Source organism: Thunnus albacares, chromosome 10 (assembly GCF_914725855.1).
Source record: "Thunnus albacares chromosome 10, fThuAlb1.1, whole genome shotgun sequence".
In the NCBI taxonomy this organism is placed as follows: Eukaryota; Metazoa; Chordata; class Actinopteri; order Scombriformes; family Scombridae; genus Thunnus; species Thunnus albacares.
The window spans coordinates 23,994,961-24,010,338 of NC_058115.1; the positions used below are offsets into that span (position 1 = coordinate 23,994,961).

The following is a 15,378-nucleotide window of genomic DNA, read 5'->3' on the forward strand; positions in this document are numbered from 1 at the left end:
CAGGCAACAGGAAGTGAAGCCTAAATGACACATAGTTCATCAAATGTATACACAATTTCCAATGTGTTATCTCCAGCGCGACATACTGCACACAGGAAATATTTCACCCTTTCACACAATGTCCGATAATCCTGACAATTCAGAGCTGTGTCAGCTGACCTCCGGTAGTGATACCACAGCTGCTGCTCCCTCCGAGGCATGTGAGGTGTGAAGGCCCGTTCATCGCTGCTTGCAGCTTTAATTTTTTATTTTCCTTGTTTTTATTATAAATGCTCTTATTTTCTGCTTTTATATCAAGCCCTTTGTGTTTCATTTCATGTGTGAATTGTGCTATAAAGTTTATTATCATCATCATTAACAGAACTGCAAACTACAGCCTCCAAATTGAAAGGGATGATGTATTACACGTTAGTTTTAGAAAGATTAACCTAATCAGCTGTAATACACTTTATGGTCATTACTTCCTTATGATATTGTTATGATGACTTTTCTGTTATGCAAAGCAGTCACAACCTCAGCAGAATCTAATATTCAATTTGACATCAACAACATTCTTTTATAACATTTATTAGAATTTAAAGTATTGCTTGAGAAAAAAATAAAACATGCTTCCTACCCCGACCCTTTAACACCTCATCTTAAACTATTTAAGAATATACTTAGCCTGAGGCAGTATGACAGTAGTACTTTGGTGTCAACACCGTCAGATATGGAAATCAAAAACAGAGCTGTGTACATTTAAAAAAAGGTTTCAGAAAGAAGAAATTACAATAAAAACACAAACACCTCTAACATACTAGACATATATAATGACATCACACTGTACAATATAAAAAAATGGATACATTATACCCATCATAAAATGTGCCAGAATAATGGCAGTGAAACTGAAACATGCTGGCCCTGGAGTCTCTTGGAGGACAGATAAGCACCGTTCAGAAGGAGGTAAGCAAGCTGGTCAAGTGGGCTCAGGATTTCTTGGAGGGGCAGATGGGGGGCAAGACCCGGCGGGAGTTGGCACGCACCCATGGGTGGTCGATGACGCTCTGTAGTGACAGACGATCGGTGGGGTTGTGGCGAAGCAGCTTGGAGATCAGGTCCCGTGCGCCATCCGAGATGTTCTTGGGGAACTTCAAATCCACCTGAGAACAGCAAGATGGCATTTTTTCATTTAATCTGTTGCATCAGAAACTATTACATCCATCAGTATTTTATGTTAGTTGACTATATTATATCATAAGCAGTCTAAAGTACAGTGATGATACTACAGAAAGTAGACATGCATGGTACCAAATTTTGACCTCAGCACAATCATTGGCTCCAAGGTTTCCCCAGAATTAACACAAATCAATAAATAACAGGTAAACTAGAGAGCACTTGTGTTATCACAACTATTCATCATGGATACGCAACCCTCAAGTTTCTATTTGGAATTTTTTTCAGTATTTGTGGAGTGCTTGATCAATGTTATACATATATCATGTCCCAAATACTGATAGATATATTTCTAAAAGACTTAGTGCACACCACTAGGGGCAGGACGATACAGGCGACTCGTGGTTTGTCACAATAAAGCGTTCAAGGTTTGTCCAAACACAATGAGGGTACAATGGAACAGTAAAAACATGTCCACAATGTTATCATTAAGATAAACAGTCTTGTATTCTCAGAGTATTTCTGGTGCCTGCAGAACAGAAATAATCTCTTTATGACGACCCCAATGAAAGTCATGAGCTAAAACAGATTGGTCTATCAATGTTGTTGCTGCACTTTTGACCTCTTTGAATTTGGATTCTCCAAACAGCTAAACACCAAAAATAGGGTTGAAAAGGATTAATCGATATTGATAATCTAACACCACTCGACCACCTATGCTAACCAGTTTCCAGGGGGAAACCTGACCAGGTAACACAAGCGATTTAGATGTAATCAGGGAAATTGTTAACAAGCCAACAGTCTCAACATTTTCTCTAAACGACTTTATTTGGAGGCAAATCTAAAGTAGTGCACTACAGTAAGTAAGGTAGGACAAAGTTGAAACAGAAATTTGTTTTGCATGTTGTGTGTACTGTGATTGATGTTTATAACAGTCTCACCTTCGTTTTATCTCCCAAATTAGTTGGCGAACTGTGAGTTAGTTAAAGGACAGTTTCACATTTTTTCCAAGTTTATCTCAAAACAATATTGACATGCTGATATGAACATTTAAAGTATTATTGGTCACTGCAATTGCTCCTCCTGTCTGTGAAGAAATCTCTTCTTAAAGTGATTTCAGTTTAAGTGATGGGGGGCAAAATCCAGTTCTCAGTCTGTGCAAAAATACACTCTAAAAGGACATCTGAAGCTGCATCCTCAGCAATCTAAATGAGCAGACATTTGAACTGAAATCATCCCCATGTTTAAACAATGCATAGGGCTGTGTTGCTTCAGGTACCAGTGAGACAGATGTGTAAATTTGAAGGCTTCCCAGATTCAAAAAAACACTACACAGCAGCTCATAATACTCAGAGACAAGATTTAACACCTCTGGAAAGTTATCATGGCAGCAACTTTTTTATGTTTCCTTGTGACTATCACAAAGTGGAAGTTTCACGAAGGGCTAAAGTCGGTCCGAACACAGCCTTTTTGTAAAAATCAAGTGTTTATCTTCCAAAAGCTACTGACTTTTAACACAGATTTCCCTCTTGATGGTTCTTCAGTGTGACTAAGCTACACTGCTGAACTAACTTCATATTTCTAACAGAGTGTTGAAACCTCATATTATCTTCAACTCAACTTTAGAAGGCATTTTTGTCCATCATCTCTCACACTGTAACTGCTTAAGAAAGGATCTTTACTGCCAGTATGGACAATTACAGCGACCAATAATCCTTTCAGTATATGGACATGTAAGTATTATTTTAAGGTAGACTTGCAGAGTCTGGTAAGGCCCACTCTTCACTATCCCAGTTGTAAAAAATTCAAGCAACCTGAAATGTTCCTCTCACATACTGCCGACTAAAAAGTTGGTCATTTTGTTAAGATAACATTCACGTTTGTCCAATTGGCTGGACCAGACATCCTTAGAAAAGCACCAACCTTCATAATTCTTTTGTATGTCTCTGAATGGCTGGCAGTTTCAAAAGGTGGGTTGCCGATCAAACATTCGTAGCAGAGGACCCCGATGCACCACAGGTCCACCTTCTCACTGTGTGTGTGGCCCTCAATCATCTCTGGGGGAAGGTAGTCCAGTGTCCCGCACATTGTACGACGCCTGGAAAGATTTAAAAACAAGAGGTTTGACTTATGTGACAGGATATAGCAGTAAAGAGCAGTTTTGAATATAGTGGCTTAATGACATTATGGAACCATAATGGCACTTCTCACCTCAGAGAAGGAGCGTGGACAGACCATCCAAAATCAGCAATTTTCAGCTCTCCGCGATAGCCGAGAAGCAGATTCTCTGGCTTGATGTCACGATGAATCACTTTCCTTTCGTGGCAGTACAGTAGTGCATCAGATATCTCCTCCATGTACTGGAAATTTAAAGAGGTTAGCATTAGATCACAACATCAAGATTTCAATGCTGTAAAAGCAGAATTATTTTGATTATTGATTCATCGTTTCAATCGGTTTTCCAAGCAAAAATACTGAACACTTTCTGAAGTGTAATAATTTGCTGCTTTTGCGCGTAATCAATCATAGTAAACTGAATATCTTTGGGCTTTAGACTGTTGGTCAGATAAAACAAGACATTTGAAGATGTCACTGTAGAAATTGTGATAAACATTTATTGGCCAAACAATGAATTGAGAAAATAATGAACTCGTACTGTTGCAGTGCGCTGGTCATCAAATCTCCCACATCGCTGTAGCTCCTTGTACATTTCACCACGTGGGGCGTACTCAAGCACCAAGAACACTCTCTTCCGATCATGGAAATAATTGTAGAAGCGCAAGATGTTGGGGTGCCTGAGAGGAAAACAGATTAGATTATGAGACATTCTGTAGACTATGAAAGAGGAATTTAAAGTCCATGTGTTCAAGACAAACACAAAAACAAAAAAAATGTTCTGGGAAAAATGCAGCATCATTAGAACACTGGTTAGCAGTCAACTAGTCTATAATTAAAACAGACAATTACACAGATAAAAACTTTTCCTTGAGTATCTTGAGCTGACAGCGTCTCCATTTCAGTTACTCAGAAGTCTTCTTAAAGACACCAGCGGCATTTGGGAGCTGAATCATCAATAACTCAACTCAAGCAGTCCAGTGAGTACTTAGCAGCTGTTTTAAATATTTATAAAAATGCATGGCCCACTGACAAATGAAATTAAACCAGCTTTTATTTAGCAGCCTTGGTAGATACATGTGAGCAGCTGATGAATGTTCCGGTAATAGTCAGAAGATGGTAGCAAATATCCTGCCAGAAAATCTATGTACTGATATTTTGCCCTGAATTAAGTCCATCAGGCAGACTTTACTCCCCGGTTAGTTTGAGGAAAGACATTATGTCATTGATGGGTAAGGGATGAACTGAGTTAGAAAATAGGTTATTCCATATGGTGATTGGTTAGATTTACCATCATTCATATTATATGAAGATTTCTTTCTCAAAGACTGTGAGAAATTGACAAGACTGCAAAGTATGACAAATAATGTGGGCATAAGTTCAATTTGTGTCAATCGCTTTGATCATATGATAATAGAGAGACTGGTCATGGAACATATCTGAAATACAAAAATGTACAGTATTTGTGGCTCAACATCAACACAGTGATGACAAAACATTTTTGCAGGATACTAACTTGAGATGGGCCTGAATCTCGATCTCCCTCCTGAGTTGATGCTCCACACCCTCCTTCTCCATCTGTGACTTGAACAACACCTTCAGCGCCACAATGGCTTGCAGCTTCTTCACCCTTGCAAGGTAGACATTGCCAAACTTGCCCTTCCCTAACGGCCGACCGATGTCAAAGTCATCAATTGTGATTTTCCTGAGGAAAAGTGCAGGGATGGACATTCTCATGATCATCGCAAGATGTTTAAAACTATTCATGAAAACAGAACTACAAACTATTACACAACTGGTGAAGGTCTAGAGAATACACTTACTTTGAAGCTGAACTAGAGCTAGCACACTCTCTCCCAGGGCCTAAAAGTGAGAATACAATCAAAACATGCATATTTGTTGTGGTGTCTCAAAGGCATCTGAATGTGAGGAGGGTGGCATTACCTGTGACAGCATTTTTGTCTGTCTCTAGACGTGGCTTCACCTGAACACGCTGTGGGCCTGTCACCATGCTGGGGGTTGCAAACTGATATTTGGAAGCAAACACACAAAAATGCAGTAGTAAGTACCTTATTGATAATTGATTGACAACACCATGATACAAAGTTACAAAAGAATGCATATTTTATTAAACCAACACTAGTTTCCAGTATCTTCGCACACTGGCATTTTTATTAACACAGTTTGTTAGTGGCAGTAAAATAGCTGCTAATGAAAATATGACTGAACATAGTGGCCAGAGTTGCACATCTTTTTACAAAAATTACATCTTACCGGTCTTTGGAAACTTCTGGGCTCATAATTTTCCTTGTTCTGTAAAGAAATACACACATACAGATCACATTACATTTTAGCTACCATGTTCTTTGTCATCCAGACTTACATTTGTTGTTTCAGACATTGTCTAAAGTATGAAAAACAAACATTATGCTGATGAAATGACCTGCACCAACCATTCCTTAAAAGCAGCAGATGGCTCAAATTCTCAGGGATTTTTTTTTATTGCATAAAGAATTGTAGCTGCAGCCACTTTACTTAAGTTTTGTGCCGCTTTAAACCAGAATGATGACTTAAAGTGTAGACAGTGCTGTAAGGGCTCATCTGACTTCCTGTTTACTTGTGATTTTCACCCAGATATGTAGCAGCTTTTAAAGACATTTGATGTTTTTCAGTGAGGCCATTTTGGCTTTCTTTGCGTTTTCCCACTTACTTTTCTGATATTTTGACCAGTGCTTATAAAAAATTCATATGATGTGCACTAGATTTAATGTACCAAACAACTGACAGATTAATTGATAATGAAAGTAATCGTTAGTTGCAGCTCTAATCTGCAGACTTTTAAAATGTTCCTTCTGGTCTGGTACATTTTCAACATCACACTATAAAAAGATATGCTATGTCAGGCATTAATTATACACATCGGGTGGTCTGTTACCTTGTAATAAAGTAATGAAAGTCGGTTTATAATTTGGATTGAACATATTTTACTAATTAGCTGCAAGTGCTTCTGGAAGTACAGTAAGCAGACTCTGTTAAGGGCCTGTTGCATGTTTAAACTAATAACGTTAACAGACTCTCGTTTTAAACAATGATGAAGGTTCAGTAGGCCTCTGTTGAGGCAGCTTTGCCTCACTTTACAGAATTTAACGTTACAGCTCCACGGGCTATTTTACTGTAAATAACACATACTAAGGTTTATCTTTGCTGTGTTCGTACGGCATATGTTGCCTGTTGTTATTATGTTTTATATACATGGTGACGTTACGATGTTTTAGCTTCGGAGAGTAGCTTAGCGAACCCAACGTTAGCCGGCTAAGTTAGCTGAAATCTATTTCAACTTGAGCAACATATTTTAAGCAGACAGCCGTTGTTCTGTGTTATTAGCTGTCGCCAAGTCCTACCTCACAATCAAAACATAAATAAAACAAACGTTACCTGCATCGTCGTGAAGTAATGTAGCTAGTATTAACGTTTGTCTTTTTAGCGTGGAAAGCTCAGTCTTCCTATATTTTGAACTTCCTCGGCCGCCAACGTTTTCAAAAAGCCGCTCTGCTTGAACTCGATTGGTCGGTAGGCTGCAAATGGAGGGCTCCCATTGGCCAGAATTGTTACAAGAGAAAGCGCATGATTGGAGGATACCGACGCTACTCAGACGTGGACCCGCCCACCGCCCCTCCCATTTATTACAGCATGGAAGTTGTGATTTAACCATGGCTTTAACAGTCGTTTCTTATATTTAATGTTCAAAGATCTGTAGACTTCATTGAAAAAGCCAGTGGCGAAAAAAAAAGTTTGTGGACGGTTGTTGTGAACGTTGGCGAATGAATGAACTGGGAGAAACAAAATTAGATATCGGACATTGGAAAATTAGACAGAAAATTAGACATCGGTAACGTTACACTTTACAAAGAAGCTGAAGAGGAGGCTGCTTAACTGGGGAGGTGAATCCGTCAAAGGACAGCCAGGATGCGGCGGAGGATGGAGAGGAGACCTGCTTTTAGCATGTCTCTATAACTTTGTACGTTTGTCAAATCGTTATGCTTTTTATGTTAACCAGTCTACCCATTTATATGTAGACTTGACAGTTCACTTTCTACACCTAGATAAAAACTAATGTAACTAATGTAGTTTAATATTGTATAAAGTCTTTATTAGAGAGGTGTTGATTTATTTTTTGTGTCAGCTGTAGTTTGTGGTACTGTTGAACTGTACTGGTTTATACTGAGGTGTTTCTAATATTTAGTCCATCTTCATTCATATAAATGGGATGGACAAACAGATTACACAAAAACTTATTGCTGAGGTTAACATTTATTGCAGGGCTGTTTTATTAGACTACATTAGCTTTATCTAGGCCTACCTGTTAAACTAGCAAGTGCAGGGGAAGTTTGATACTTTTAATAGTTTAATAATATTGAAATGGATTAGCCTACATTCCACATACATACCCGCTGCTTGTCTTCTTGGTACTCAAACATCAAGAGGTTAATACTCAGTCTGACAGGCCTTGTACAGTTAGGTGCACAAACATCACTATACATCAATGCAAGAAGTGCCTGTACCTCACCTATGTCATGTACATCATCAGTCATTAACCAGTACACACTTCAACACAAACAGGACATTTCATGTCTTTGATACAGTAATCATGTGGGCTACGGGAACTTTTTTACTTAGAACGTGGGAAGACAGGTGTGCCCTTACACTACCTATCAAGCAATAAAAAGAAATAGAAACCATAGAAACAGGTCAGATGTTAGAGGGAAATTTAATTCTAAAAGACTTCAGGCCAGAGAATTTATATTAGGAATTCTGTTGAATAAATATTAAATAGTAAAAACACATAATTAAGCAATAAATACACAATACATATAACAATTAATAAACAATCTTTTAAAAAAAGAGACCAAAGTCCCTTACAAAGGTATGCACAAATGAATACCTATGTGCCTATCCTCGCCATGTCCTTTTCTGGAGCTGACTTGAAACCAGCCAAGCTATCCAGGAACAGCATAGACATGCTGGTGCAGATGCTGCCCCAGGTGGAGCCATGAAAATTGAGGTGCTGGTCATTGTCCACTGACTTGCCTGTGGAGCCTCATACAGGGTAACTGCAGACATCTTTGCCATGCCACCAGCCACAGTTTGCAGGACTGTCCAAAACATTGTGGAGAAAATGTTGACCATCTTCCACAAGGATACTCATTTCCCCAAGATGGAGGAGGTGGGGGCTGGCTTTGTTTGCCTTGCTGGCCATGAGGCATTTCACTGCACTGCCATCGATGGGTGCCACATTGGGATTCTTCCTCCCGCAGAGCCACAGAAGAAGTGTTATTAAATAGAAAACTTTTCCCCTCTATGATACTGTAGGGCATCTGTGATGCCAAGAGCACATTAATGGATGTGTACATTGGAAATTTAGGATCTGTACATTATACGTGTGTCCTACACAGATCCCTCATGTATCAACAGGGCCTGTATCCACCAGCGGGGTACTTTCTACTAGGAGATGGGGGATACCCATGCCTGCAGTGTCCCATTGCTATTACTACACCATAACGCCAGCCTGTAGCAAGTAAGAACACACACACACTCACAGCAAATTGTCACTTTGGTTTTGAAATACACCATATATTTTGTATGTGAATTTTAATAAACAGGCCAAGTTGAAGCCCATTACAACAGGCACCACGCAAGAGCAAGAAACATTATTGAGCGCACCTTTGGGGTCTTGAAAACGTGCTGGCGCTCCATCTTCTTGAGGGCCCTTCATGAGATCACCCCAAAGGTGATTGCTGCCTGCTGCATCCTCCACAACATTAGTGTGGCAGCAGGTGATATCCTGGAGGAGGAGGAGGAGAAGGAGAAAGGCCCAGGCGATGTGTGTGTGTGTGTGTACATATGTTGTATGTGTTCATTTGTTGCAATATTCTTTTTCTTGTTCTAATTTAAATTTAACTGCATGACTGTAAATAATTGTATACAACTGTAAAATACAGGACTTTGTAATTGTTTTGTTTTGTTGTAAATATACACAGTACACTGTTGCTTTCAAGAATGGATTGCCTGGGTTGAATTTCAAACAATATTTATTTAGAATTTATCAACCAGTTTCTCAAACAAAGACAAATATACTGTTGCTGCCCTTTCCCTCTCCTTCTCTCTTGCTATTGCCTCTCTCTCCCTCTCCTCATCCCTCTCAGCTTGTTCCCTCATGAAATTCAGAAGAGTCTGACTCTCCCTGGACCTCCTCCCATGGGCTGGCCGGCCTTGTCTTCTTCTGCAGAAGGGACATAGGCCGGTGTGCTGACTGCGCCACCTGTAGCGGCAGTCAGGTTTGGTGCAACAACCAGGGGCGGACTGATCGAGTGCTGCCCCTGAAGTGCAGCATCCATTAGACTGTATCACTGCCGGGTGGCAGCAGTCACACTACCGGCCTCTGCCCCTTTGCCTGTGGGTGGGTCCCTAAGCTCCTGAAAATAGGGTATTAATTACTGTACTGTGAACCTGAATGTTTAAATGTATTCGCAGTCCCAAAGTACACCTAATTTCAAAGGCCACTGTATTATCGTCTGTGTTAGGTTTCTTATATGGTCTGGCAAACTAAAGCTAAATAGTTTCTTTAAAAGGAATCTCGGGAAGGCTCTCTCAGTATATAATACTAAGCAGAGAGACAGATTACCTTGTATTTGTCTTTTAGTTCATTTCATTTCTTTTTCCCCTGTTTGGCAGTTGTTGCCAGGCCAGATGTGGCAACAAAGTCCCTAGCAGTGCAGTGCAATGCATTTGAGCTCTTAGCTTTTTTAAAAAATAAAATTAATTTCAGATTTCTGCATTTTCAGCAATGCTTTGCGATTCATTTCAGCTGTCAGCAGTCACATGCATTTTCTAGTTCGTGTTACAGTCCTAATTCCTAATTATTCCAGTTAGCAAGGACTTCACAATGAAATGCTTAAATGACTTTTTAAATACAAAATATTACTATTTTTCTAACATTGACCAATACAATAGCTGCTTTTTGATGAGTCGGGTGATTTAGGCCTCTTTAGTCCTAAATGTGCACCAAACACATGAATATGAACTTTTGATTAGTTTACAGCCAAGTAAAAATGTCAAATGTAATATGGGCAGTTTTAAAGTAGAGCTACAATGTTTACTTGATAAAGTTGATTGGAAGACAATTAATCAGCAATTATATTTTAATTTTATATAATTGTTTCACTTTTTTTTTTTTAAGAAAAAATGCCAAAAATATGTTGGTTTCAGCTTCTCAAATATGCAGATTTGCTGCTTTTCTCTGTTATATCCCTGTGAAATTAATATCTTGGGGTTTGGGACTGTAGATCGGACAAAACAAGACATTTGAAGAAGCTCCTTTGGGCTTCTTTAAATGACACTAAAATTGGCGTTTTTTTCCTATTATTTAAATTTAATTTATTTGGTCTTCAAAATAGATGTGAAACTGAAAATGTTTGCTTACAACAACTGAAAAACTGAAATCCCTCCCCATGAAAAACTTTCAAGTTAAAGGCCAGTATCCACTTTAGATGAGGCAACCAGTCACTGAAGTAGCAGCGCTGGGGGAACCCTTGGGTACATGGATAAAAAATTAAACATTCAAGCACCAACACTATTTCAGCATACATCATACCGAGATTTCTATGAAGCTCAAGCAACCTCAGCGCTGATGTTCCAGATGAGCCGAATAGTAAAGATACATGACAACGAATATAAGTTAACTTAAAATATATGATATATAGTGGGAGAACATTCTCAGCTGCCTCTCAGAAGGAGACTCTGAAACATCATCTTCCATTGGTCCTGTTGATGAATCTGCTACTGATACCACTTGCTTGTCACCCTCTGCCTTTATATACTCTGAAATGAGAGGGGACAGGAGAGACTCATTACAAATATGTTATTGACTAGGCCTACATGACAAAGGACACTCTTACACCATCTTTTACAAGGGCATCACTTATAGCCTTCTGATGTGGATGCTTGACGTCATACATCCTTTGCTGTCCACCACTGAAAAATTATGTGATATTCTGACCTGAAGCAACTGGTGTGACATCTGACGCAGTGGAGGCACGGTACTGTGTGAACCCAAGGGAAGATAGGATACACACTTTAGCTTGCTGATGCCAAACTGTTTCAAGTCATCTTTCTCACAGCGAAAAAGTGCGTATGGCTATAACAATATGAAATAACAATATAAATTATACACATAGCTGTTTGAACCATTACCACTTAAGTTACATATTTGGTTATCTATATAACTAACATGCCAAATAAGTAGATTAACTAATTTAAGCTAGCTGGATAAACGAAAAGCACGAGAAAATAGACATCTTTTACTAGACTGACAGGACAGGGATTAATGAGCTAAACCTCATTTATTATTGATTTAATTATGTTACATGCTACCTAGCTGAGCTTTAACTCTGCTTCCCCTGTGAGTCTGTATGTTTATATTGTAGTTGTGTTAAGGAGGGTGTGATATCGTTAGAAGACACAGCCAGGTCTTACTGTTCAAAAGCTATGCATGCCTGTATTCAGATTTTGGCACGTCCAATGCTGCATATATTACCATGTTTTCAAACCCAAAAACCAAACCAATTAAGTGTACTGCACGTTCATGCACACGTGTGCATGTATGGGTCACCCAGCTTGAAACTGTGACATACCCAGACAAACTGGGACGTCTGTTCACCGCAGCATATAAGCAATAAAAAATATTCACATATTTATAGTATGACATGTAACAGTTAACATTGGCAAATGAATCAATTTTTGGTTGGATTAACATTATACATCATATTGTAACGATAGCTAACATTTAGTATAGTTTGGTTTAGCTAAGTACGTGGATATTCTTCTGTGCACTGCTATAAAAAAAAAAATTCTTGTAGCTTTCTACCAGTAACGCTAATTTATTTAACTTACCTATAAATTGCATTTGATTCCAGTGATATAATATCCCCACAACCAAACTGAATATCTTGGACCCAGTGGTTGAGTCACTTCAGTGGCTAACGTTAGCTAAAGTTAATGTTAGCTTAAGTTAACGTTAGCTTGTCATTTCAGCCAGCTGCTGCTGGAAATTATTCAAGCGATGACAAGCTCCTTTTTGGGTTCTCTCAATAACAGGTGTGTCACCATTACCGAGGAGCAAGTTCAGGTCAAACTGGGCAACACACTGGCTCAGCTTCGCTGAAGTTATGGACATGAAGGACCAACCCCAGTGTGTTAGCTCTGAACGCCTGCTGGCTATAGAGGTCACAAAGAGTGTCAGCTCTGCCCTCTCTGCTGATAACACTGCTGACTCTGGAATAAGCCAGCACGTCACACTGACTGAACATGATTATTCATACCTAAAAGAAAAAGTTTGTGGCCAGATGTGGCAAAATGAAAATGTGCACACCCAGAGCACGTCAGAAGACAGCGAGCTGGTCTGCCTCCCAGATGACGACCAGCTCAGAGCTGGTATTGCAGTATCTCGGGGACAAAGACGACAGACCATGCGATACATCGCATGGTGACACAACTGAAGAAGAAATTCCATCACAAGTCTAAAGCTGAAAGCAGCCAGTCGATGGAGATTATCTTCAAGGATATTGACCAACTGTTAACGGAGGAGGACGGGGAAATACAAAAAGACAAAGGCGGGAATGAGCTTTATGTATTTCCCAGATATAAAACACCTGCTGGCACCAATGTAGTGGTAATCACCAAAGAACTCACTGAAATGATTTACTGCTACATCAACTATGGGAACATGATGCCGGAAATCATTCCAGAGGCTATGAGGAGGAAGGCAGTGGCTGTTCCTCAGGTCGATGCTGCCATGTATGAGGACATACGCAAGAAAGTCCACTGTTTCCTGGCTCTCATCAACTGGTGGCAGAAAACCCAGGCTGCCAGCCACTCTGACAGAGTCACACTGGCGTTACAACACCCTGAGTTACTGTCACAGACACAGTCAGCAGAGGTCAATGCAGAGGAGGACCACGTATCTGTGACATCTAGTGCAGCGGCACCCTCTGAACGTGAGGAGACACAATCTTGATCTTCACAGGAAGTTGCAGCTCTGGCAGAGAGAAAAAAGCTGCCAGTCCTATTCCCTGTGGAGAGGCTGGTTTCTCAGCTGTACATCAAGGCCAAGGTGAACTGGACCGTATCGCAGCCAGAAGTCATCATCCGGCGTCTCTTCCGGAGGATATGGACTGAAGTCGAGGAAGCAGAATTAACAATAACCCCAGAAACATTTGGAAAAACTCAACAAGGCGTGTTCAAAGACCTGATGAAGGAGTGGGGCTGTGCAATGACTGTGCTGGTTTTAATGACTTTAGAGGTGCCAGCCATGGAAGAATTGTAATAAATCTGAAATGGTATGTTTTTTGTGTTAACTCTATTAGATATACTGATTATAAAAAATACTGAACAGTAGATAATAGGTTTGGTTCAGGGAGTATCTTAAGGTATACAGTTTTTTATTTTTGTGTAATATTCCATCTTACATCAAACAGTCTAGCTAGATTCCTAATTCTGTTTTATTTAATTTTAATTTTATTAATTTATTATCTCCATTTTATTGATTTTGTTTATTGTGTTCTTCCATTTTCTTAGCTGTGGTGTCTTTTGTCATCTGCTTAAGTGCCACTGCACTTAAAATTCTGTACCGGTTGTTCCTTTAATTTGTCACCAGTCCGTATGTCTGTAAGTCTGTCTGTCTGTCTGTATGTATGTATGTATATACAGTATGTATGCATGTAAGTCTGTATGTTTACAGTATGTGTGTGTGTATATATGTATGTATATATGTGTGTGTGTGTGTACGTTACACCCATAGAGTGGAAACTCATTCGAGGGGTGACATATTTTAGAAAATAATTTATTCTGAAAGAACAAATTAAAACACAGTGTGAGTCGGCTGATCTTCCGTGGCTTTACTGTTTGTACGTTAACTGCCAACTGTAATTAGTTGGAACAATACAATAATGCAAATTCAATATTTCAAAATACAGTAATTGTGCATAAAGTAGCTATTTCCATTTAAAATCAATAGGCTAACAGAATCATCAAAAATATACATAAAATAGGCTATTAAAAATGATCAATTCTATATAAGAATTTGGAAAGTGCTTTATCAGTCTATTATCTACAACTATCTACAATTCTTATCATTTCCAGTATGAAACAATTATCTCATTCCCTCATAACTTCACTCAAACAACAGTTATATTAATGATATAATTTCAATTTCAATTCAAATTCAATTCAAATTGCTTTATTGGCATGAACCAAAAACATGTTGTTGCCAAAGCAGTTTACAGAGGATTCATATATTACATATTACATATACATATTAAATACACAGGTGTGTGGTCTATACAGTCAGGTTCTGAACCTGTCCGTACATTAAAGTCTTCACACAGAAGTATTTTACCTTTGGCTTGAAAGTGACATATCTCTCATTCATCCTCTCTATCTACATGTGACGTATTACAACCTACAACCCGTGAGCTGTCTGGTTGCCTTGGCAATGGTAAACAACAGCGCTGCTGATCAGCTGTTCGGGTTCTGGCTCTAACTGTCTACATTGTATAACCGTTATAAACGAACTGAAAATAAACGTTATTAACCGTTATAAACTGGAACTGAAAATAAACGTTATTAACCGTTATAAACTGGAACTGAAAATAAACGTTATTAACTGTTAGAAGAAAACGAACAAAACAAAGAAAATATAAACCACAAAACACCACAAAAATAAATCTTACACATACATACATATAAGTGGAGTCAGGCAAACCTTACATCTGATACCCTTTGGCGTTTTGACAGGTTTAATCTAAAGTAACCGTAACCGGCAAGCTAGTGCCAACTTGTCCCACCAAGCTAGCGCATATACCACTGATAACCTACAAACTACACACTACAATACATAAAACAGTACAATAACAATGAAAACAAGAATAAAACAATAAAAACAGTACATTAGATAGAAAAAACTGTATACACACTTACATGACATTTACCCACCTGAAAGAACAAATTAAAACACAGTGCGAGTCGGATGATTTTCCGTGGCTTTACTGTTGG

The 15,378-nt window shown here is 39.0% G+C and overlaps 1 protein-coding gene across 1 annotated transcript; it reads right to left on the bottom strand.

The window, feature by feature from the left end:
- Positions 1-551: 551 nt before the first annotated feature.
- aurkb (aurora kinase B) lies at positions 552-6,820 on the bottom strand. The gene is made up of 9 exons (XM_044363103.1): positions 6,706-6,820; positions 5,545-5,583; positions 5,215-5,296; positions 5,094-5,133; positions 4,787-4,975; positions 3,812-3,950; positions 3,367-3,515; positions 3,079-3,253; positions 552-1,142 (listed from the first exon to the last, which is right to left on the bottom strand). The coding sequence occupies exons 1-9, from the start codon at positions 6,709-6,711 to the stop codon at positions 969-971; spliced, it is 993 nt and encodes a 330-aa protein (XP_044219038.1). The 5' UTR covers positions 6,712-6,820; the 3' UTR covers positions 552-968.
- Between the last annotated feature and the right edge of the window lie 8,558 nt (positions 6,821-15,378).